This window comes from Phaenicophaeus curvirostris, chromosome 26 (assembly GCF_032191515.1).
Source record: "Phaenicophaeus curvirostris isolate KB17595 chromosome 26, BPBGC_Pcur_1.0, whole genome shotgun sequence".
In the NCBI taxonomy this organism is placed as follows: Eukaryota; Metazoa; Chordata; class Aves; order Cuculiformes; family Cuculidae; genus Phaenicophaeus; species Phaenicophaeus curvirostris.
The window spans coordinates 2,263,495-2,288,420 of NC_091417.1; the positions used below are offsets into that span (position 1 = coordinate 2,263,495).

A 24,926-nucleotide genomic window follows, 5' to 3' on the forward strand; every position below is an offset into this window, starting at 1 on the left:
GAGGATTGGAGCGTCATCAATCTTGGGAGGAAAGGCCAAGAGAACTGGGTCTGTTCAGCCTGGAGCCTCAGTGGTGCTGAGGGATCCACACCGTGGGCTGCAAACTCTTTGCTCTGCTGCAGTCGGTCACTTGGCAGGCTTGGAATTGCCATCTAGAATCATTTACCATGCTTCTTTAAAAGCAAAAAACCCGTCTGTGTGAAAATTCATGGAATGCCACACCAGTTTTTACAGGAATACTTACTTTATTAGTTTCTCTTAGAATACTGTACAAAGGAGTAATAAAAATATTCACACTTTTAGTTTAGAAAGTTCTCTACGTGAGACTTGGGTATCCACAGCAAAAAGGGCTACTGGAAAAAACCCTAAAACTTTGTACAATGTCAGAATGTTCTGTTAAAAATCCCAACTAATAATTCAGTTCACAAACTGACCCCAGGAGTTATCTAAACACAAACACTCGCATGCTTAAAAGATATTATAGGCAATGATAGAGCAACCTAAGTCACAACAGGAAATATTAATGCGTTAACAATGGTAGCCAGCTGCTGTCCTATTAAAACAAACAAAAAATTAAACAATGATTAAAAAAAAAATATTTTTCTTTCCTTATTTTTTTCTTTTAAAGGCTTTTACCAACAGAGGGTTGGGCTGTGCCATCCCGTTAGCTGTGTTAAATGAATCTCAAGAGAGGATCCCTAATTCAGAAGCATCAGGCTGTTGGTACTTGATTTTCTTGCCCAGCACAGCGGCTGCTACGCTCTGTGAGTATGAACTGGGTCCTGACAGAGGCTTAGAAGAGGCTTTGCCCTGGATAAGGGGGGATGGCTTCTGCTAGTGCCTGTGCACGGCTCAAATGGTGGGTTTCTAAAGCTTTTCTCCTTCCGCATTCATGGCAGAACAAAAGAGAAAAGCATTTTAAGTACCTTCTTATCCAGTTTCTCAGTCTCGGGATGGACCCCGCTTTTAATTCTCCAGCTGAGTTCACCCGGGTCGCTAAACGGGAAGCCGGTATAAGTTTGAGAGGTACATCTATCAAACGTGATGTGATCCAAATCCCATTTTAAATCAATAACAATCAATAATCTCCTTGACACAGGAAAAAAAAAATCTTACAGAGAATGACCAGACAGTCTCTGTACACATGTTCTGGATCTCCATGCAAAAGAGAGGCTTCACCGTTGGATCATGGCTGCGTTAGCTGCGAGTACGTGTCTGAGAAACCCTCATCCTGTCCCCTTCTCCGTTGTCTCAGAAGTGAGTTATCCCATACAAACGTTAGTGCTTTGACTGTGCTCTTCCACTTGTTTGTGTGCAAGATTGGCCTTTTGAAGGCTGAACTCGCTTTTTTATGGATTTAACAAAGACAAATAAACCAGAAGGGGTTTCAGCACAGACTTCCAGGAGACCTAGAGCTGTGTCCATAGCTGTCACACCCTGCAGTGGAGATGTCAGCTGGAAATCTGGCCAGGTTCCTGTGATGCTGACAGGGAGGAGCCACGCAACAGCCGTGTACCCAGAACTCCTGCACTCCCAGCTACTTTGGGTACACCTAAAGAGTAGTAATTGTGACTGGTTTAATTGCAATTAACTTACGTTTTCTTTTCTGGATTAATTCTTAAACCTGCCCTTAAGATGGTATCTTAGGGAAGATGCTACCAGACGGATAATTGCTCAAGTAATTATTAATCTTACACAGATACTTAACACACCACATTATTAACATGAAATTTTTCTTCAGTTCTCCTGCTTCTTTCCATATTTCTCCAGTTTTCATTTGTTTCCCTTGGCTGAATTAACTGTGTGAGTCCAAGTAAACTGCAGTTATTCCATGGCAAAAAATCTGTCCCTGTGTTGGAAAGAATGTTATTTCCCACGTAACATGTATCTGCATAATGGCTTTTTTAATCATTTATGTGAACAAGGTAAACCAAAAAAGGTTACTATTGTAATCAAGGCTTTGCCTAAGAAGTTGTTTTAGACTGTAGGCTTTAAAAACTGCCTTTTTGGGAGCTTTATAGTCCCATTCTGTTTTGCAGTTGATCTTTACATTAACAAAACAGAATTGCGTGTGCATAGTGTCAGCTAAAAGCACACCTAACATGTTCAAATCCTCAGCTGTTGGCATGCCAAGGCCTTTGAAGAGGCTCTGAAGTGCCATACTGCATTGAGAAGAGCTGAACTTCCCCTTTAATTCATACTTAGACTAAAAACTTAAGACCTCCTTTGGCTTTGCGTAATGTGCATCTACTTAGAAATCACCAGTATATGTCTGTATGCAGGAGTAAGGTCTTTTAAGCATAGAGCAATTGTTTCTGTTGCAGAAAAGCTGATAGTTTTGCTCTGGTATTCTACCAAAAGAGTTTTCTTTCCTCTGCAGGTTAAACGTTGCCAAGTTGGCTCTGTCTGCGTTCAAGGTGGTTCAGCATCTTGCAGTCTGTGCTCTGGGTATGGTCTTAGCCATCCTGCTAAGGACAGACGGACAGCTGTGAAGGCAGTGCCTTTCCAAAAGCCTCCTGGGCATTGATGCTGTGGATTTTGGAGTCATCTCAAAGGTACTTAGCTGATTAATGAAGTATTTCCACTTGGAAAACAATATATTTTCCCAAAGTCATTGTCTAACAGCTGAGAGAGTACATTGGCTTTAGGGTATAGAGTATCTTACCTAACAGCAGTCAGCTCCCTCGCTGCAGAACAGCACTCGTGTATTCAGCCAGACTCTCTCCTCTTCCCACCTTCCTGAAAATTCCTTGTCACTTAAAATACTGCCCTTTTTTTCAAACAGATTAGGTAATGATTCTCTATGCGTTCCAGCAGCCCGCTGAGGTACACTTAAGTGGCTTTCCCTTCTGCGCGGCAGCCCGACAACGAGTCTGAGATAGAGGAGGAAAGCAGGTTGCCTAAAATTATGCATGGAGCAGTGCTAGATCTTGTACGCAAACCTGAAGTTTCTCTATCCATGTCCTATGCTCAGACCATCAAACAGAACTCGACAGTACCCACTGTGACCTCTAAAGCTACAACCGGGAACAGAAAGAGCATATTTAAAATGTTTATACCATTGTCAAAAGTGTGAGACAGTATAAGCACTAAGACAACAAAAATACAAGCTTTCAGGAGTTTACAGGGGGGAGCATGAGGAAAAAAACACATCCGGCACGCAACCCAAAAGAAAAAACTGATTATTTTGAACAGCAGAAACCTATCTCAGCTAGGAAATCTAAACCTGCAAACCTACTTCACTTAGGTGGTAATTGTAGGGGAAAAAGGCTCAATTTTGTTTCTATACTGATCAACTATTGGTGGCCCATTGTGGCCTTCTGCTGGCCAGTTCTGCCTGGTGCTCTGTAAACGTTGCTCTCCTGCAGCTCCCTCCCTTTGCCAGGGACCACCTGAGGGCTCCAGGGATGCTGTGACAGACTTCCAGGTAAGCCAGAAACCAAACTCGCTTGCCTCGAGTTGAGTCCACTGACACATCCCAGTAACACGTACGCAGGCTTAAGAGATTGAGGAGCTGGACTGAGGAGAAAAATTCCAATTATAGTCGCTAATTGATTGCAGCACGCAGCCATCCGTCTTGGTCTGACAGTTTCTTCCATGCCTGTGCGGTCTCCGTGTACCATGCGGCTCAGTGGTGTTTGTTGTCATCACTAAAATAACGTGTAATCCTAAAGCTGCACCACCCACGTGCTTTAAAATTAGCAGTGGGGAGCTGCTACCCAGGCAGATTCCAGTACAAGCTGCAAATAACAAGTGGGATTTAGGATCTATTGGCCTTTTCCCCTGAACCACACAAAACGGTACCATAGAAAACAAAGTTCAAACTGCAGGTCATTCCTTCCTGTACTGCTTTTAGGAAAAGAGCTTCCTTTTCTCAGTGGCGTAAAAGATTGCAAAGTAAAAATCTGTTGTTGTCTTTCCCCCCCACCTCCCGCTCCCCTGCCCCAAAAATGGAACTCAAACCCCAAAACAGTCAAGTATTGGGAAAGTCTGGCTGTATCCCTTTGAATTTCCCCTACGTATCGCTTAAAGCACCTAGCTTCAGAAAGGGAAATTTATTTTAAAGTGCATTTACCACAGCAATAGTACCAGCACTAAAAGCTTTTCTCCTCATCCCTCTTCTCCTCATCCAATGCCTGGGATAGATAACAATCTCCCCAGAATTCTCCTTCTTTGTACCTTGAAGTCTCAGTGTATCTGCATCTATTTGTGACGCTGGAATAAAAGAAACCCAGCGTCACGCATCCTGCTCTGCACTAAACTCTACTCTGGAGCTTGTTTAGATTTATTGGGCATGAGGATCCAGCATGTGGTCTATGTCTATTGGATACTGCATTTAAACAGCCGCTGTGAAATTATATCCCAGTGTGCGTGGGGGTGGAGAAACAGGACGAGAGAGAATGAACTTCCCCCCTCTCCCCTGCTCCTCTTCCGTTCGCTCCAGCCACGCAGTTCAGTACTTGTTGATCCCAAAGATCCGGACTCCGTGAAACTGAGGCAGTTTGGGGATCAAGACGCTCATAAGGGAGATGGTGTTGATTATGAAGTGTATCCGGTCATACTTTGTGTAAAAGCTGGTTAGAAAATACCTGGAAAGGAGGGGAACAGAGAGAGAGAGAGAGGGGAGAGAGAGAGGGATACTGCATTATAGCGCTTTGTGTTTGTGTTTCCCTGGACAGGAGGTGCAGCAGCAGCGATGGGCGCGTGAGGCGGCTCAGCCGCCCCGCAGTACTCACAGGACGATGGGCATGATGGTCAGAAACTTGCGCGATGCCGTGAACTGCACGCCGTAGTCCATCTGCTCCCAGTGCGTGAGCAGCCGAGCCTTCCCCTGGTCTGGAGTCTCAAAAGGAGTTCCTTTCACGGTATGTAGGAAGATGTACATGCTCTGTAGCAAACACAAAGACAGTGTGAAGCGTGTGCTGTTCTCTACCCCCTTCACTGCGCCACCAGGAATGTTCAGCTTCGAAACAGGCAGCGTGGGAGCTTGCACCAGCATGTGGTTCCGCTAGAGGGACGCAGCAGCGCTGCTGGGGAATGCGCCCCAACTCCCAGCGGCCAACGGAGCTGGAGTTCAGGAGGAAGTTTGCTAGCCAGGGCTCGCTTGGGCTTGGGTGTTACACGTGAGGGCCTCTCGTTCGGCTCCTGGGCGTGAGCCAAAGAAGGTGGCTGCAAGATTACAGCCCTCGGATCTCTGGGATCAGGAGATTAGCACAGACTGGCTGAGCCATGCAACAGCAATGCTAAATACTTTATAGAGAGGTGCTGGTTGAGCTGTGGGCAGTGAGGATCTGTCCCTGCTCTGCTTAAAAGTTAACCTCTTAATGGAACACCAGTTGCAGATAAACAGCAAGCGCCTGGCTGCGTCCCGTGTCCTACTGCTGGCCTTTCAACTCCTTTTTGATCCCAGGACCTACCTGTAAGGGGAGGGAGCTGGATGCAAAGCAAGCAGCCTGTGAACAGGGCCCCGAGCAGCTCTTGGTGGTGGTTTAGTGTTTCCTCCCTCAGCTAGAGACGTGAATAGCATTACCATGAGGTTCCCCAACAAGGGAGTCATTTTTGACACTTGAATACTCTCAGGCTGAAATTCTCTTTTAAGATAAAGGACGCAAAATCAGTTGCTGCATCTCTGCAGCGTTTTACCCCCTGTGTCTGAGGGTGTGTGGCTGCAAGAGGTCTGCTCCTCAGCTGTGGGACACAAACATTCCCAGATTTTTCGTCCTGAATGAATTCAGGTCTCCCTGGGCAGCCTTGCCAGTTTGCAGTCTCGTAAAACCTAGGCTGGGTTTAAATATATGACCTAGAGGGCCCGAGCATTCCCAGACTTGCACAGTGGGATGCGGAGGCACGAAGGGAGCAGTTAAACACTGCAGCTTCTGCCATCGTAGGGAACCGAGGTGCCCTGGGCACCCCAGCACAGCACTCCAGCACCCTTTCCCTTGGTGCCTGATCCTTATATGGGGCAAATCTCTTCCTGGACTAATCTTTAAGCAGAACGAAGTTTGCGTTTTAATCTTGCGAGTTTTTTAACTCTTGAGGCCAATTTTCGGAGTGTATCAACTGAAATGAAAGCCGTAGTGCCGGCTCCTGTGCCTGTCACAGTTATTCCCCTGTTAGGGGGAGCTGACCAAGGCACTCGCCCTGCAGGCAAGTGAATTCAGGTCCCCCTGAGCAGCCTCACCACAGTTTGTCTCATATTGCCTGGGCTGGGTTTAAATAAATGACCTAGAGGCAAAGGTGTAGTCTGAGGGCTGGAGGTTGAGTAACTTAACCCGCACCTTTGGAAATAGGGAGAAAGCAATTGTTTCAACGAGAATCTTAGCAGATTGCTCTCAAAAGAACAGTCGGTACCGAGATGACCTCTCTGTGCCCTGGGAAGTCAAGCCAGTCACGCAGTTCCCTTACCATGTTGTGAATGATGTTGGTAAGAGTCCAAACCACAGGGACGCTGAAGAAGGGGATGCTGAGGAGTACGACATGCAGCAGGCCAATTCCCAGGACGTAGGACAACCAGATGCCTCGGCTGTTCATGACCCGGGTGTTGGGATTCACCTCGCTGTGTGCTGTTCCCACGTTCATGTTGGCTCTCGTGTTGAACGGGCACCCCTGAAACTAAAGCAGAGAGGGGTCAGTGCTCAGATCGCAACAGCGCTCCAGCGAAACCACGCGGGGTGGAGCACCCTCCTGCTGCTAAGCAAACTTGTAATCTTGTTTGCTAAAGAAATCACAAGTCTTTTCATTTCTCTGCACCTCTTTATTTCCATTTCTAGAGCTCACGTTGGCGAGGAGAAGCTAAATCCAGGAGCGGCTGAGGTTTGGGAATAACGTGTGGGAAGCCCGTCTGTGACAGCAGCTACTTGTGATCTGCTGAAACGCTTTCATGGAACTGAGATGTCAAGGTTCAATCCCACGACTGCCTGACAAGGCTCAAACAAATACTTTGAGGCGCTTTTTAAGTCATCATCATGGTGTGAACCATGGAAGCACTTGGCACATGGAGCTTCCTACGTCTTTATGGGTTCAGCAAACCTTAAACTCAAAATGCAAGCACAAGGATTTGCAGAGTAAAGGCACGGTAGCTCTGTATCACCAGATCTCCTTATTCAACTAAATTCACGCGGTTCTGCTTGGCTCTGGAGGCTTGCTGGTCTCCTCGTCTGGCTTATGTGTTTTGCCTTCCAATTTAAAATGGAGGAGGGAACAAAAGATTTCCCCCACAGGGAAGGAATGAGCTTCTTCTTGAGCAATGCAAGAAGTCAGAGATAACACAGAAAATTGCATTGGGAGGATATTTCGGTGGCAAGAGCTGTAGAGGAGAAAGGCTCTTTCTCTACCTGGAAAGAGCAGCTGCCATGTAGGAGGAATTCAGAAAGGTGTTTTCTGAGCAGTGCCAGGAAGCAAAATGGTGTCATCCTCTTGGAGCGATACACAGGTATTGGCATGGCCTTTTGGGCTGCTGCTCTGATACTGGTGAGCTTTAAGGCTTTCCGGGCAGATGAGAGCTCTGGTTTACCAGTTTCCAGCAATCACAGGGAACAGCACAAATTAGAACCCCGGTAAAGCTGAATGTTTTCACGTGAAGATCAGGGGAGCTCTTGCATAAAATCCTCGTTACCTGTGTCCCACGGAAATGTAGTTTCACTGGAAAGTAGTCCACCCCTCCCAGGACAGAAGACCCCAAGGCGAGGGCTGTTTCCTGCTATCTGCCCTCGTGGGTTTGCTGCTTCGGTTCCCACAGCTGGCCGACGGTGTGGCTGTTCTTTCCAGCTCTCGCAGCCTTTGGTCTCCGGAGGCGAGTCCGGGCCAGATCTCGCATTACGCTCTGCCTCTTGCTGCCAGCTGTTTGAGTTCCCTTGCTGAGCGCTGGGCCTGGCTTCTTTCAGGAGCTGGCGTGCTCCCCTCCTCCTGCCCAGGGCTGGGACACAGAGCCAACTCTTGACTCCACAGCTCCCGAGATGCTCGCTGGAGCTTCCAAGCCTCTTCCAGCCACAGAGGCAGCTGCTTGCTCGGTGTCGCAGGCAGCTCCGGCGAGGCAGGGCTGCGAGGTGAGCTGAGCAGACACTCGCATGCCTCTGCGACCCAGGTCTGCAGAGGGCTCAGCTTCTTGTCACCTGGATCAAACGCTACCAGCTACTGGATATTCCAGAGAAAAGCCTGGAGTTTCGTCTGGAAGCAGGAGTTGGAGCCAGGCTTCAGCGGTCCAGTCCTAGCTGGGGGAGCAGCTCCATCCTTCGTCTGGTGCAATTCCTAAGGGCTTTCAGGAGATCTAAGGGTTGCGGTGAAGAACATGAGTAAAAAAGTCATTGCTGCAACAAAAAGCAGGCAAACAGCAGTGTGGAATGCGTAAACAGGACTGCTGTTTGCCAGACATAGGAAACAATTCTCCCTGATATTGGTGAGGCCTCGGCTGGAGTAGTGTCCAGTTCTGGAAGGAGCTGGAAGGAGGCCAGGGGAGAGCAGTGAGAGGGAGCAGAGGTGTAGGAAAATGCGACCTGCAAGGACAGATGGAAGGAAATGGGTTTGTTTAGTCTAGAGAAGGCTGGAGAGAGGCTGAGGAACAGACTTCAAACACGGACCAGATAGCGGCGCTGGGAAGAGAAACCAATCACATGGAGTTTTCTGCCTGTCTGCTACTTGGAACAACTTGGTAAGGCAGCACTGATGTTGTAAGGGACTGCCCACGGGAAGTCATCTGTGGTCCCACCAGAGGCTTTAAAGTCACGTTTCATGAACAGGTAGAAAAATTAAACATTCCTCTTTGGAATGGGGGGTTGACCAGGCAGCCTCTTCATGGCTCTTTTGAAATGATGCTGTTAGCAGAAGGAGCTTGCAGGACATTCTGGTGAGCTCACAGCTAGAGATGCCCCTTGCTGGTGTCGTGATCAAGTGGCGATTCCATTCCAGGACAACCATGAGTGTGATTTTCAAAACCTAATGAGCAACTTCTGCTTGGTCCCCTCTGGGACAATTGCAGACCTCCAGTTGGGTGGCCAAGGGTCAAGCTTAAGAGCTGTACATGAGGCAATTCTCATCCTGGTGCCTCAGTTTCCTTGCTTGTAAAAATGAGACGGGTGAAATGCCAAGACACTGAGGAGGTTAAGTCATTCTTGCAAGAGAGAGAATGGTGATGTCAAGCATTTGGTGCCCCAACAGGGATAATTCTGCATGTGTCTCCAATCCTATCCTTCCCCACCTTAAAAATATTCCATCTGCCGGTCTTCTCGATTTCTGACCTGGTTTGCTGCCCGTGTCCAGGCTCTTTGCTCCCTTTGGATTGCACACACAGGCCTGCACAGCGTTGCAAAATCCTGGCACCGGGAGCACAGGCTCTGATCCCTACCCCCATCCCCAATCCCACGTTGTTTGCTTTCTGATTTTACACTGGGGATTTGTTCACCTGCAGAAAGAACAAGGCAGAACACAACAGGGGGAGGAACTCAGCTCCCCCCACGGAGCAGCTGGCAGCCAAGCTTGGCTTTCCCACTTGGGCAGCAGATTTTTGGGACAGAAAAGCTTTAATGTTTCACCAGACAGAGCGTGAAGGCCAGGACTGTGCTGACGTTGGACAGTGTCCATCCAAAGAGGGGAAAAGTCATAACTGTGGTCAGAGGCGAACGGCAGGCGGTGATGACGCTGAGCTGTTCCTCTGGATGATCCTTCCCATCCCATTCCTAATTTCCCGCTGCACCAGCTCCCTGTGAATGGCTCTGTAGGGAAAGATTCTGGGGTTTGGAGCCCCATCGGGGCTGCCCGCTCTACTTTTGGTGTGACAGCATCTCCCTTCTCAGGGAAGGGGAAAGAAAACAACATCAGCGACTTCCTCTTGGCTGTATCATCCATCAGCTGCAGGAGGACCTATAGCTGTGTCCCCAACAGGGATGCAGCTCCTTTCCCACCTTGGCTTTTATCCTAGGAGTATGGTCATCATTCCCATCCCCTCATGCCTCAGCTGTGCTCTGACTCAGTGCTCAGCGGTGAAATCGCTCATCCTGCAGCTTCCCTGGGCACCGAGAGATCACATCCCAAGCCCAGCACCCTGTCCTGCCTCAGCCCATTGCAGGAACTTCTTCTGGGAATGACTGGAAGGAGGACTCTAGGTGCTTATCGTGGTCAGTCTTCCTGAGTGTTCCCAGAATGGAAATGTTTATGATCCCATGGAGCCGCTGAGGAGCTGAGATCCCTATTTCTGGCAGCAACCACAATTCCCAACCAAATAACTATTCCAGACTCTGCAAGATGGGATCAGCGTTTGAACCGGAGCATCCAGGACATCCAAGCTGTTGGCAAGCATGGAGGGTTAGAGGCAACCAACAGGCAAGGGAGCGGAGCGAGGGGTCAGGCCGAGGCAATGCTGCTCTGTGTCCTGTTCCAGCCTGGAATCACTGTTGGACTGAGCCCTGGAGATGCCACGTTCCTCCTTGAGAAGCCAGGAAAACCTGGAACTGGTAGAGCTGGCAGGAGAGCAGTAAGGGTGGGCTGACAGGGCTGCCGTGCGGCTCCAGGGACCAGAGATGGGGATGAGGAGAAGCAGGAGCCATTCTGGTGGGACCAGGAGCTGCTGGGGCTCTTCTTCCCTTCCCTTGGCCTTTTCTGCTGAATTTAGCGAGGTGGTGAGTGTGTGGAACCTGCCTACCTCAGCGCGAAGCCCTGGGAAGAGCATGAAGTCCTAGGAAGGGTGTGAAGGATGTGAATGCCCGGGATGGGCACAAAACCCTGGGAAAGATGTGAAGGGTGCAAAACTCTGGGGAGGACACAAACACTTGGGATGGGCATGAACCCCTGGGAAAGATGTGAAGCTCCAGCATGGGCGCAAAGGTCTGAGAAGGATGCAAACCCCTGGGAAAGGCACAAAGCTCCTGGAAGGACAGGAATCCCCAGGATGAGCACAAAGCCATGGGATGGACACAAAGCTCCTGGAAGGCTGCAAAGCTCCAGGAAAGGCACAAAGCTCCAAAAAGGATGCAAACCCCCGGGGAAGGGCACAAAGGTCCGAGAAGGACATGAAGCTCTGGAATGGGCACAAAGCCCTGGGAAGTTCTCAAAGCTCTGGGATGGGTGCAAATCCCTGGGATGGGGACGAAGTCCTGGGAAGGTCACAAAGCCTTGGGACAGGCACAAATCCCTGGGATAAGCACAAAGCACTGGGAAGGACCTGAAGCCCTGGGTTGGTGACAAATCCCTAAGATGGGCACAAAGCCCCAGGAAGGCCTCAAAGCTCCGGACTGGGCACAATGCCCTGGGAAGGGCCTGAAATCCTGGGATGGTCACAAAGCTCCGTGACGGGCACAAATCCCCAGGACAGGGACAAAGCCCTGGGAAGGACGTGAATTCCCGGGATGGGCACAAATCCCTGGGATGGGCGCAAAGCCCTGGGAAGGGCACAGATCCCTGGGATGGTCACAAATCCCTAGGAAGGGTACAGATCCCCAGGGTGGTCACAAATCCCTGGGATGGTCACAAATCTCTAGAAGGGCACAAAGCCCCGGGATGGTGACAAATCCCTGGGAAAGGCACAAAGCCCCGGGATGGTGACAAATCCCTGGGAAGGGGACAAATCCCTAGGATGGTCACAGATCCCTGGGAAGGGCACAAAGCCCCGGGATGGTGACAAATCCCTGGGAAGGGGACAAATCCCTGGAAGGGCACAGATCCCTGGGATGGTCACAAAACCCTGGGATGGGCACAAATCCCTGGAAGGGCACAGATCCCTGGGATGGTCGCAAATCTCTGGAAGGACACAAATCCCTAGGATGGTCACAGATCCCTGGGATGGTGACAAATCTCTGAAAGGGCACAAAGCCCCAGGATGGTCACAGATCCCTGGGAAGGGCACAAAGCCCCGGGATGGTGACAAATCCCTGGGAAGGGCACAAATCCCTAGGATGGTCACAGATCCCTGGGATGGTGGCAAATCTCTGGAAGGGCACAAAGCCCCGGGATGGTGACAAATCCCTGGGAATGGCACAAATCCCTGGAAGGGCACAGATCCCTGGGAAAGGCACAAAGCTTCGGGATGGTCACAGATCCCTGGGAAGGGCACAAAGCCCTAGGATGGTCACAGATCCCCGGGGTGGTCACAAATCCCTGGGAAGGGCATAGATCCCTGGGAAAGGCACAAAGCCCTGGGATGGTCACAGATCCCTGGGAAAGGCACAAAGCCCCAGGAAGGACCTGAAATCCCGGGATGCTCACAGAACCCGTGGGGCTGGCTCCGCTCTCGCTCCCCCCCCCGGGGCCTCCCGTGTCCCCGCTCCCCTCGGGGACCCCCGGGCCGCTCGCTGGGTCCCTGCGAACCCCCCCAACCCCGCCCGGGCCCGGGTCCCCGGTGTCCCCGCAGCGCCCCGGGACGGGTCGGTTCCCCCACCCCCCCCCTCCCTCCCCTCCCTCCATCCCCGGGGGGGGCTCGGAGCGGCCGCCCCGCACTCACCCCGCTCGGGCCGGCCCGGGGCTGGCTCCGCCGCGCTCCCGGCTGCGCTCCCGGCGGGCACCGCGGGCGGCACCGGGGAACCACGGGAGATGGAGTCCGGGCGGAGTCGGGGGGGGGGGGGGGGGCACGGCAGCGGGGAAAGGGGTCCCTGCAACGGGAAAAAGGGTCCTGGCACTGGGAAAAGGGGTCATGGCGCTGGGAAAAGGGGTTATGGCGCTGGGAAAAAGGGTTCTGGCTCTGGGAAAAGGGGTCCTGGCTCTGGGAAAAAGGGTCTTGGCACTGCGGATGGGGTCCTGGCACTGGGAAAAGGGGTTCTGGCAGTGGGGATGGGGTTCTGGCACTGGGAAAAAGGGTCTTGGCACTGGAAAAAGGGGTCTTGGCACTGGAAAAAGGGGTCCTGGCATCGGAAAAGGGGTCTTGGCACTGGGAAAAGGGGTCCTGGCACTGGGAAAAGGGGTCTTGGCACTGGGAAAATGGGTCCTGGCACTGGGAAAAGGGGTTCCGGCAGTGGGGATGGGGTCCTGGCACTGGGAAAAAGGGTCTTGGCATTGGAAAAAGGGGTTTTGGCATCGGAAAAAGGGGTCTATGCACCAGGAAAAAGGGTCTTGGCAGTGGGGATGGGGTCCTGGCACTGGGAAAAGGGGTCCTGGCATCGGGAAAAGGGGTCCTGGCACTGGGAAAAGGGGTCTTGGCACTGGGAAAAGGGGTCCTGGCACTGGGAAAAGGGGTTCCGGCAGTGGGGATGGGGTCCTGGCACTGGGAAAAAGGGTCTTGGCACTGGGGATGGGGTCCTGGCACTGGGAAAAGGGGTTCTGGCAGTGGGGATGGGGTCCTGACGCTGGGAAAAGGGGTCTTGGCACCGGGGAATGGGGTCCTGGCACTGGGAAAAGGAGTCCTGGCACTGGGGACGGGATCCTGGCACCGGGAAAAGAGGTCCCTGCACCGGGAAAAGGGGTCTTGGCAGTGGGGATGGGGTCCTGGCACTGGGAAAAGGGGTCCTGGCACTGGGAAAGGGGGTCTTGGCACTGGGGATGGTGTCCTGGCACTGGGAAAAGGGGTCCTGGCCCTGGGGATGGGGTCTACGAACCGGGGATGGGGTCCTGGCACTGGGGATTTGGTACCCGCACCGGATGGGGTCCCAGCACAGGCCTGCAGTCTCGGGAGCCTGTGCACCGGCGGCTGGAGTGCTGGTAGCCGTTGTCCCAGGAGACGTAGTGCGAGAGATGGGGTGCTGGGGGCTGGAGTCCCAGGAGACGTTGTCCTTGGAGCCCAGGCTGCCCAGAGCAGTGGTGGCTGCCCCATCCCTGGAGGGGTTCAAGGCCAGGTTGGATGGGGCTTGGAGCCCCTGATCCCGTGGGAGGTGTCCCCGCCCACGGCAGGGGTGGAACTGGATGGGCTTTGAGGTCCCTTCCAACCCAAACCATCCCACGATTCTGTAATTGCCTGAGAAAGAGTTAGAATCATATAATCCCTACTAATGATGACAAGGATGAGCGGAAGCCAACATCCTTGGCCTCCTCCTTCCTCTGTCCTCCTTGAGGTGGGATCAGACCCAGGATGGGGTCCAGGGCATTCAGACCATGCCAGGCTTCTCCACCCAGCTCAGGAAGCTCAGCTCCTTCCCTCCCCTGCTGCTCTTCCCAGCAGGAAACCTCAACTAGGCACCAACCAGGCGTTGTGCAAGCAAACCTGGGCGAGCCAGCAGCGGGCTGCCGGGATGCGAGGCCAAGGTCAGGGGCTGCGAGCGCTGGATTCCTGCGCTGGAGCGCGAGGGGAGACCATCTGGCTCTGCTTTTGTTTGCACAGCGATCAAAACTAATAGCGCGGTGCTGCCACGGCCCCGCGGTGCACGCGGCCATCTGTGCAGGGCTTTGTGCGCACCAGCCGCCGCCAGCTCTTCCCAGCAGCGGGTGCAGCAACCGCGAAGACGCTTTGTGCTGCGAAACCCCCTGCCTGGAGCTGCGCTGGGGGCCTGGGCTGGGCAGAGCTCGCAGCCCTGGGTGCAGAGCCTGGAATTTTGGTGCTTCTCGGTTGCTTGTGTTGTGCATCAGCTCTGCCGGTGCAGCTCGCAGCCCTTCCCGGCTGCTCAGCAAAGCCGGTTGGGTTTTGGTGTTTTGATTTTGGCCCAGATGGGTTTGCGGTGCTGCTTTGAGTGGAAACAAGCAAGGACTCTCCTGAGGGGAGACCTCATTGCTCTCTTCAACTCCCTGAAAGGAGGTTGTGGAGAGGAGGGAGCTGGGCTCTTCTCCCAAGGGGACAGGACGAGAGGGAATGGCCTCAAGCTCCACCAGGGGAGGGTCAGGCTGCCCAGGGAGGGGGTTGAGTCCCCTTCCCTGGAGGGGTTTAAGGGCCGGGTGGACGAGGTGCTGAGGGACATGGGTTAGTGTTTGATGGGAATGGTTGGACTCAATGATCTGGTGGGTCTCTTCCAACCTGGTGATTCTGTGATTCTATGATTCCTTGGAAATGGGTGCTCCTGCGCCTCCATCCTCATTGAACTCCCAGGCTCAGCTCTGCACCCTGACCCTCCGAGCCGGCTTTTGGCACGTTGTTGTGTGCCGGCTGGGCAAGGCGAAGGCGTGGAGACACCACAAGGTGCCTGGGTGCCCCACGCTGGCACCGTGCTGCTGGCAGGGCACTGGGGATGCTTCCCAGAGCCAGAGCTCAGCCGTGGGCACCGTGGGCCATGCAGGTGGTTAAAGCAGCTGTAGGGTCACCAAGGGGGGCCAGGAGGAACCCAGTCCCAGCCTGGCCTCTCCGATGTGCCCTCGCCAGCAGCGTAAGGAGTGGGGATGCCGTTGTGCGGAGGCGGGGGATCCCGCGGGAGCTGGCCCTGCTTTGCAGGGAAGCCACGCTCGCACACCAGGCTCTATTTTTATCCCCGCTCCTGCCTGACTGAGTGGCTCCCTCTGTGCCGTGACATCTAATTTAGCAGCTTCCCCGCACCCCGCTGACTCCGCACGTGAGGGGGAAGCACAATGTGGCAGCTATTTTTAAACACCCATAAATATTAATCCCTCTCGGGGATGCAGCAGGCAGCCTTTCGCTGCCGGTGGTAGCGTTGGGGAGGGGGGAATCTGCTCCCTGCGCTCCCCAGACTGCGTTCACCCACCCAGGGAACCCTGACACTGGGAGTTGGGGGCTCCCAGGGCGGGTTCCAGCCCCATCCACAGCCCAGGTGGCAGCTGTTTGACCCAATATTTAGAATCAGAGAATCACCAGGTTGGAAGAGACCCACCGGATCATCGAGTCCAACCATTCCCATCAATCACTAACCCATGTCCCTCAGCACTTCGTCCACCCGTCCCTTAAACCCCTCCAGGGAAGGGGACTCAACCCCCTCCCTGGGCAGCCTGTTTCTTCCATGCTCAGTGGGGCTGTGCCCATATGGATCCCCAGGATTTGCTCACTCCCAATCTGGGGTTCTGTGCTCCCCTCCTGCTCTCCTGGGCTGCTGATCCCGCCGCCCGGTCGATTCCATCTATATTTAGCACCGTGGTGGCAGCAAGAAGCCGGTACCAGCTATTTTTAGCCATCCCTGCAGCGGGAAGGGTCCGCGCGGGGTCGTGCTGCACTGCAGGTGCTGGGTTTTCAGGCTGGCAGGTGCTGTGTCCTGGGATCACCACGCAGGGTGCAGCTCTGGTGCTGCTCCTGGAGCACCCGCCACCTCCCCGGGTCCCGGCATGAACTGGGACTCGCCGAAAGCTCAAGCACCCCCAGATCCAGGGAGGTTCTTCTCCCTCTGGACTCAGCACTGGGGAGACCGCTCCTCGAATCCTGGGGTCAGTTCTGGCCCCTCACCACAAGAAGGATGTTGAGGCTCTGGAGCGAGTCCAGAGAAGAGCAACGAAGCTGGTGAGGGGGCTGGAGAAGAGGAGTGGCTGAGAGAGCTGGGGGTGTTTAGCCTGGAGAAGAGGAGGCTGAGGGGAGACCTCATTGCTCTCTGCAACTCCCTGAAAGGAGGTTGTGGAGAGGAGGGAGCTGGGCTCTTCTCCCAAGCGACAGGGGACAGGACGAGAGGGAATGGCCTCAAGCTCCACCAGGGGAGGTTCAGGCTGGACATTAGGAAAAAGTTTTGATGGAAAGGGTCATAGAATCACCAGGTTGGAAGAGACCCACCGGATCATCGAGTCCAACCATTCCCATCAATCACTAACCCATGTCCCTCAGCACCTCATCCATCCATCTTTTAAACCCCTCCAGGGAAGGGGACTCAACCCCCTCCCTGGGCAGCCTCTGCCACTGCCCAATGACCCTTTCCATGAAATATTTTTTCCTGATTTCCTCTCTGCCGGCCACCAACCGGGGAGCTGAGGTCTCCTGGGGGAGCACGGGGGTCTCTGGGGATCGTCTGGCTCCAGCCCTGCCTGCCTGCGCCTCTCCCGTCAGGTTTGGTTCTCCTAATTGAGCCGAGATCCAGGCCAGGCGCCCTGTAAACGGTTTATCCCTGAGCAGCGGGAGGATGGCAGCGCGCGGGCCCTCCTGCCGCGGAGGAACGGGGAGCAGGTGGCACGAGCCTTGCCCTTGGTGCCCAGTGTCCTTCTGGGGTCACCCCCTGTACCCGGTGTCCCACCAGGATGATGCCCGATGCCTGGTGGGGCGATTCCCGGTACCCGGTGTCCCCCAGTGATGATCCCTGGTGCCCAGTACGATGATCCCTGCTACTGGTATCCCACCAGGATGATCCCCATTGCCTGGTGGGGTGACCCCAGTGCCTGGTGGGGCGATTCCCGGTACCCGGTGTCCCCCAGGGATGACCCCTGGTGCCCAGTACGATGATCCCCGCTACTGGTCTCCCACCAGGATGCTCCCCAGTGCCTGCTGGGGTGATTCCCGGTACCCGCTGTCCTCCAAGGACGATTCCCGGTGCCCAGTGTCCCCCCCGGGATGATCCCCAGTGCCTATTGAGGTGACCCCAGTGCCTAGTGGGGCGATCGCCGGTGCCCGGTGTCTCTTTGGGACAATCCCCGGTGCCCAGGGTCCCACGGGACGATCCCCGGTGCCGGGTGGGGTGACCCCCGGTACCCGCTGTCCCCCCAGGCCGATCCCCGGTGCCCATTGGGGTGATCCCCGGTCCCCTCTGTCCCCCCCGGATGATCCCCGGTCCCGGAGGGGGGATGCCCGGTACGGGGTGTCCTCCGGGGGCAATCCCGGTGCCGTCGAAGCGGCCCCAGCGCTGCCCCGTGCAGGGTCGGGGGGTGATGGGGGGGTGATGGGGGGGTCCCTGCCGGTGCACCGGGAGCCCCCACCCGCTCGGGGCGCCCCGGGGCCGGTACCGGCGCCGCTCTCCATGGTGCTGAGCCCCCCCCCCCGCCCCGCTGCCGCCGCGGCTCCGGTTTCTGCGAGTAACCGATGCCGGTGCCGGGGGGGGGGTGGGGCTAGAGGTGATGGGGGGCACCGCGACCCCACGGGGCAGGGGGGGTCCTGCTGTCCCCGAGGGGCTGGGGAGGGGGGGCACGAAGGGTCGGGACCGGGGGGGCTCACGGGGGGGCTCGGGGGGGGAGTTAGGTAGGGACCGGGGGGCTCCCAGGAGGGTTTGGGGGCCCGGGGGGGCTCCCAGGAGGGCTTGGAGGTCCAGGGGGGCTCCAAGGAAGGTTCGAGGAGGGGGTAGGTCGGGATCGGGGGGCTCCCAGGAGGGTTTGGGGGGCCGAGAGGGGTCCGGGCGTGGGGGGCGTGGAGCTCCCCGGGAGCCGCTGGCTCCGGCTGCCTCGGGCTCGGGGGGTCCCGGGGGCTCCTTGCCGGCTCCCCCCGTTCCTCTGCTCCCATCCCCGGGCGGGGGTCCCGGAGCGGAGCGTCTCCCGTGGGATGGGGAGGACCCGTTTGCAGGGCTGGGGGTCCCGGTGTCCCCCCAGCCCCATTCCTGAGCTGCAAAGACCCCGTTTGCTTATCCCGGGGTGGGGGTGGGGGGGCTGGAAAGGACCCGTTTGCGGGGCCGGGGATGCTCGGTGCTGCCCGTGCCCCCCCCCGGCGGGGCGGTCCGGGGGCGGGGAGCCCCGGGGAGGCCCGGTCGGAGGATCCCGCCCACCGTCCCCGTTCACCCCCCACCCCACCCCCCCCATCACCTCAACCCCCCCCCTCCCCCCCCGGCTCCGCCGCCGGCTCCGTGGCCGCCGCGCTGCGCGGGGCGCGGCCGCTCCGGGCCGGGGCTGCGCTCGGCAGGTGAGTCCGACCCCCCCCCTCACCCCATCCCCGGTACCCGGTAAGGTGGGGGGGGGGTCCCCGCGTCGTGCTCAGCTTCCCCCGGGGAAGCACCGGGGCTTCCCTCGCCTGCAACGCCCCCGGTACCGGCGACCGGGGGTGGGGGGGAATCCCGGGCATCCCCGGCTGCATCCCCGGTCCTGCAGCCCCTTCTGCCCCCCCCGGGGCAGCTCAAACGGGGCTGCCGGCGGTCTCCCGACCCTGGGGACACGGAGAGCCGCATCCCACCCCGGGAGACCTCCGGGTCCCATGGGATGAAACCCCCACCCATCAACCCCGCAGCGGGGCACCGGCTCCCGGCTCAGCCCGGTGGGTTTCCCGCAGTGCCCGGCTCTGCGCTCGCCCCCGGGCAGCGGGAGGGGGGTCCGAGGGGCACAGGAGGGGGAGTCCGAGGGGCAGCAGGAGGGGGGTCCGAGGGGCAGCGAGAGGAGGGTCCGAGGGGCAGCAGGATGGGGGTCCAAGGGGCTGCAAGAGGTGGGTACTGAGGGGCTGCAAGAGGGGGGTCCAAGGGGCTGCAAGAGGGGGGTCCACAGGGCAGTAGGATGGGGGTCCAAGAGGCAGCAGGATGGGGTCCAAGGGGCTGCAAGAGGGGTGTCCAAGGAGCAGCAAGAGGGGGGTCCAAGGGGCAGCAGGAGGGGGGTTCCGAGGGGCTGCAGGATGAGGTCCAAGGGGCTGCAAGATGGGGTGCCAAGGGGCAGCGAGAGCAGGGTCCGAGGGGCAGCAGGATGGGGGTCCCAAGGGGCAGCAAGAGGGGGTCCTGAAGGGCAGCAGGATAAGGGTCCGAGGGGCAGCAGTATGGGGGTCCCAAGGGGCAGCAAGAGGGGGTCCTGAAGGGCAGCAGGATAAGGGTCCAAGGGGCAGTGTTTGCCCCAGGTTACTCCTGGCAGGCTTGGGGGGCCGTTCCCCCCTCCACGCTGATGTGGTTTGGGGTTCCTGGTGCCCTTCAGCTGCTCGGAGCTCTGGTCCCTGCTTGGGGACCCCAAGGAGCCTGCGGAGGGAGGGAGGCGGCACAGCCGGGCTGCGTTGGGCTGCTCAGCAGCCTGGGTGCTGCTCCTCCAGGCTGTGCTGCCAGGGCCACCCTTGGGTGGGCTCCCCTGCCCCTCTCTGGGGAGCCCCTCTCGGCACCCAGAAGCAGGTTTGCTGGTGTCAGGGGGCTCCAGAAGCAGCGGGTGGTGGGACCAAGAGGTCCCAGGAGGTGCCGGAGCGGCACTGCACGGGGCTTTCCATGCGCTGCGATACATCTCACTGAGCTGGGGTGCCACGAGGTGCCCTTTTATGCCAATGCCTTTAATTGTGGGTTGGTGGGAGGGTACGTGCATCCTGCCCCGATGGCCCAACCAGGGATGGTCTGGGTTGGATGCAGTGGGACCCACGGCTGGGAGAGCCGGGCAGCGCGCTCACAAGGCTCGGTTGTGGCCCTTATCTGCTGCCACCACACTGGGAACTCGCTCCAGCTCCAGTGAATTTCCTTTTTCTGTTTTGGTTTCTTTCCTGCTGACGTTTTTCCCCTCCGGAATGAAGGGTTGGATGGGGACCATGGTTACAGGGTGGTGTGGGCAGCCAGGGCCCTTGGCTGGGGTGGCGGCATCGGGCAGGGGACAGTGGCACCCAGCCACCCACCTGTGCCAGTCCCCTCAAAAGAGGAAAACGTGGCGTGTGCCTGCGTGTGCCCCGAGTGCCGCTGGAGAGCGGAGCCGGTGAGTGGAAATCTGCTCTGTCTCTGCTTGTGCGTGTTTTCCATCGCGTTCCCGGGGGGCTGCGTGCCTGGAGCCAGGGCTCACCCTCTGGTGCGTCCCGCCGGCCGCCGCTGCAGGATGGATCTGCGAGCGAGCGATCAAACTGGTGACCTTGGCTCAGCCTGAGCCGTCTCCGTTTGTTACAGCCCAGCTGCCGGCACGCAGGAGACGTGGCTTCGCTCAGCCCCTCGGGGACCGATTCTGCCACGCGAGAGCCCTGAGCGTGGCCACTGATGGAGGGTGACGCGGGTCATTGTTGTCCCCATCCCCGTCTTCGTTCAATAGCCACGCGGGATGCTCGGTTCTGCCTTTTGGCGCCCCCGGCCTCACGCTGTCCCCTTGTCTCCGTCTCAGATGCACCAAGTCCAGCTGAAACCATCGCGGGCGAGAGCCGCTGGGCCAGGAGCCGGGTGATTAGGTGGAGCGGCTCTCCCTCTGCGTGGCGACCATGTGGCAGCTCCTGCAGAGCCTCCTCCTCCTGGCCTCCTGCCTCCGCTCCGCCGCCGCCTTCCCCAAGGGCTGCTACCCCTCGGAAGAGGAGGGGCTGAAGACTTTCCGCTGCAGCAACGCTCAGCTGACCGAGGTCCCCAGAGACATACCCAATGACACCCACAAGCTCTACCTGGACTCCAACCGGATCCCCTTTCTACCCCGTGACGCCTTCCGGGATCTGCCGCTCCTGCTGGAGCTGGATCTGTCCCATAACGCCATCGCCGGCGTGGAGAGCGGGGCTTTCCGGGGCCTGGCAGAGCACCTGCGCTCTCTGGATTTGTCTTCCAACCGGCTGGTGTCGGTCAGCAAGGACGCCTTTAGCAACCTGAACGCCAAGGTCAACCTCTCCAACAACCCCTGGCTGTGCGACTGTCGGCTGCAGGAGCTGATCCGCGCGGTGGACCTGGTGGCCGGCTCCTCGAGCGGCATCGTGTGTGGTTCCTCGGCGCAGGAGGAGCACGTCGGCAAAGCTTTCCTGCAGGTGATCGCCGACACGGATTTCTGCAACGTCTACAAACGGACCACGGACATCGCCATGCTGGTCACCATGTTCGGCTGGTTCACCATGGTGATCTCCTACCTGGTCTACTACGTGCGGCAGAACCAGGAGGACGCCCGGCGACACCTGGAGTATCTCAAATCCCTGCCCAGCAAGCAGCGGCGGTCGGAGGAGTCGTCCACCATCAGCACCGTGGTGTGAGGCACCGGCGTCCCGCAGGACACGGGGATCCGCCGCGCTGGAGATCGGCCGCTCCGCACGCTGTGCCACGGGGCAGCGTCACCGCAAGGAATAATAGTCACGGATTTGGTTTGCTCTCCTCGGCGTGGCAGCGGGAGCCACGGCCGGTGGCTATCGGTGATGAGCGCGGAGCGGCCGCGGTGTCCGCTCGCTGCCTCCGCATTTTGAAGGACTGGAGAGACCCTGAGAATCGTCCCAGCGTGCGGCTGGTGCTCCGACCCACCTGGACCTTTAGACTTCGCCTAAAGCTTTTATATTTCCTTCGCAGAGATCCTTCGGGGCATTAACGGAATCTCTCCCCGGCTCACCCTGCGCTGCCAGAGGGATGTTCCCTGCGGGTCTGGGCCATGGGGAGGAGCGGTACGGCCACCAGGCCAGTGCCCTGTCGGGTCACCGGCCCCAGGAGGGTCACGGGCTGTGACCACAGCCCGGTGGGACCAAAGGACGGGGCGAGAGGTGGGGACACATTGATTGGGAAAGGCAAGAGGCGGGTCCTGGGGTGCCCCGCTCCGGCTCTTGTGCTGGATGCTGCCACCCTGTCTCCAATCTCAGCTCCCTCTGCTCCGCACTCCTTTCCCAGGTAGAGCGAGGGATATGGGGGTCCTTGCTTGGAGGTGGCACCTTCCCCCTTGGAGCGACAAGTTTCTCTAAGAAGCAAACGGGGAATAAGAAGCAAGTGGGAAATGAGCTCCTCTGGGATGTGGGTGCTGACGGAGGGGACCCCAGGGCTCCAGGCACTGGGCCTGGGTGCCGGGGGGCAGGTTTCCCCTCGGTGCTCCCCAGGGATTACGTGGATGGATGTAGCTCCCCTCACCAGCCTTCTCCAATCTGCCTTCTTCGAGCTCCCACATCTCCCTCGAGGACTCACAAGGCTGCCGACCGGTCACTGTGACGGCAAGCGGGACTGGAGGGAGCTGCTGTGCCCTCTCCACCCTCTCCCCACTCCCGAATCTTCCCTAAAACGCCCCGATGTCCCTTCTTGATGCTTCCAGTATTGGGCTGCAGGTTCCTGGTGTTGGTGGGTAGAGGTGAGGCCGGGGGCTGGCGTGGGTGAGGATCCAAGAGGCAACTCAGAGCAAAGCCAGAGCAGAGCCAGCCTCTTCCAACCAAGCGTCTGGCCCCTGAGGGAGCTGGTTTTGCCCTTTTTAAGAATCAACTGTAGCTAAATTGCCTTAATTCACCAAGAGCACCAACAGCACCAACCAAAGCTGCTTGAACGTCCTCCGTGCCAGGTCAGACCCGGCTCCGTCTGCCCTGGTGTCTCATTGCCAGGTCTGGCGTTGGACCCCGATGTGGGGAGAGCTCTGTGCCCTGGCTGCTGCCCATCCTCCCGGTCCCTGGGTGCCGGTGGGTGCTGGCCGGGAGCGGTGCCCGCGCCTTTCCACAAGTGCCTCCTTTCCCAGCACAGACCTGAGGGTCTGCAACGCACAAGCGCCTCCGCCTCAGCTCCAATCCAGGCGTCCCTTGGATCCTCAGCCCCACAGCAGCTCCCCGTTCCATACAACCGCCTGCGGAGAAAAGGGGCTGAGGGACCAGACCGAGCCACCGGCTGCACCGTGGCCCTGGGTGATGCTCCACCACGGGCACCCTTGGGTGGCTGCGCTCGTGCCCACGGTGCGTGGAGACACCCAAGACCATCTGACCCAATATGTTTTTGTTTAGGGGACCTTTTATGTTCTTTATATGACAATAAAGTTGGCTTTTGGAGCCTGTGCCCGGTGTGTGCTCTGCGCGGGGCTGTGGGGGCACAGGGCGCTGCTCCTGTGGCAGCTGCAGCTTCGGATCGAGGCAGGTGGCATCGCCTTGTGCCAGGTGTCCCTGGACCCTGGTGACATCCTGGCTGCAAAGGAAGGGCACGTGACAGCCGATGTCTTCTCAGAGCCACATCTGGGTGCTCCCAGGTTGGTGCTTTCAGAAACATGATACTTGGTCCCTCCGGTAACCCTGCCTTCGCCTTCAATAAATGAACACCCCGCGGCTCAGCTCCTGCATGCGCAGCTCAGGTCGCTGGCACGGTGCCGGTCCCCGAGCCGCGTTGTGCCAGGACCTTATGGGGAGGTTGGTGGGGGCCCTGCTCCTCTCCTGTGCCCATCGCATCAAACCCCATGGTGCATGGGACAGGGAAGACCGAGGTCCCCACGAGGTCCGTGGCATCCACAGCAGCTCCGTGCTGGTTTGCCAGCGAGTTTTCCCTGCCGGGTGGGTGCCGACGCGTGGTGCCACAGAGGGTGAAACCCGGGACCTAACGCGGGGTGACAGCTCCGGCTCGTGGGACATTAACCTCATTTGTCACTCGGCTGTCTCCAGACGCAGCGCGGCACGGCTGCGCCAGCCCGCAGACCCCAGGCTCCCAAGCAGATGGTGGTTGTCTCCTAGCCCAGATCGCTCCCCGGGGACCCTCGTCCCGCGGCACTGGGAGCAGCTGGGGGGGCAGCAGGGTGGGCAGCCCCTGCTGCCACCCCCTCCGTGGGTTTGTGGCTCCCTGCAGTCCCACTGGTTCCCTCCGGGGCCGGATAACCCCGAGCCCCCCAGGGCTGGTGCCTGCTCTGGGTCTCATGCCCAAGGACTTATTAGGATGGAAACCACCGGGCTCGTTACAGCCAACGCTAATGAGCCCAGGGAATAGGAGGTGGGGGGGATGTTGGCTCCGTGTGGATGGACGGGGGAGTAAAACATATGAGCAGCCTCATAAAAATCTGCAACGAGCTTTGGGAAGATCATAGAATCATCAGATCATTCAGGTTGCAAAAGACCTCCAAGACCATCAAGTCCAAGATAACTTGGGCTGGAATGGAGTGAATTGCAGTGGATTTATGCTGTAAGGGTGATTGGGTATTTAATCAGGTGCCACAGGGAAGAGCAGAAAACTGGGATGATGGGAGTATTTAGAGGAGGTACCTGTGGTCCAGCCATGGAGTTGGAGGGGTCTGGAGACCTGGAGGAGGTCTGGGGCTGGCAGCCTGCCAGGCGCTTGGAGGGCTTGAAACCCAAGGAGGGATTTTCTCATCATTATTTACTCCCCAGCAGCAAAGCTGCTGCAGGCGAGCTCCTGCCAGGAGCTGGAAGCTGGTGCTGAGGTTTCAGCATTTAAAGCCAACACTTTTCCTTAAGCGAGGAAATAGAATCATCCTTTTTAATGCTGCGTTTCTGGGTAATTCGTTTCTTGATGTACTGTAGATTTATCTGCTGGGATCAGCAACGGGAGAATTAGCAGCGTGACCTCCTTCTGCGCGGTGCCAGCACGGTGGTAAATCTCCGTTATTAACTTCCAAGGCGCTCTGCCCACCCGCGCCGGGCGGGTAATTAGCTGGCCTGGGCGTCCTCTCCGGGACGG

General features: G+C 57.3%; 2 protein-coding genes across 4 annotated transcripts in view; one reads left to right on the forward strand and one right to left on the reverse strand.

The window, feature by feature from the left end:
- Positions 1–225: 225 nt before the first annotated feature.
- The window catches only part of ORMDL3 (ORMDL sphingolipid biosynthesis regulator 3), a 172,180-nt gene continuing 147,479 nt past the window's right edge, over positions 226–24,926 (reverse strand). For both annotated transcript variants that reach the window (XM_069877247.1, XM_069877246.1), the window contains 3 exons: positions 6,406–6,612; positions 4,737–4,888; positions 226–4,589 (listed from right to left, as the gene is read on the reverse strand). In XM_069877247.1, the coding sequence (XP_069733348.1) occupies positions 4,454–4,589; positions 4,737–4,888; positions 6,406–6,579 (462 nt within the window). In that variant the 5' untranslated portion in view covers positions 6,580–6,612 and the 3' untranslated portion in view covers positions 226–4,453. Of the gene's footprint in view, positions 4,590–4,736; positions 4,889–6,405; positions 6,613–24,926 lie in introns of those variants that run through there.
- On the forward strand, positions 18,526–23,286 carry LRRC3C (leucine rich repeat containing 3C). 2 transcript variants are annotated; one of them, XM_069877083.1, is made up of 2 exons: positions 18,526–18,586; positions 20,716–23,286. In XM_069877083.1, exon 2 carries the CDS (start codon positions 20,810–20,812, stop codon positions 21,551–21,553), a length of 744 nt encoding a protein of 247 aa, XP_069733184.1. In that variant the 5' UTR covers positions 18,526–18,586; positions 20,716–20,809; the 3' UTR covers positions 21,554–23,286. The 2 variants fall into 2 exon arrangements, with proteins under 2 accessions (XP_069733184.1, XP_069733185.1); XM_069877084.1 differs by lacking the exon at positions 18,526–18,586 and adding an exon at positions 20,233–20,322.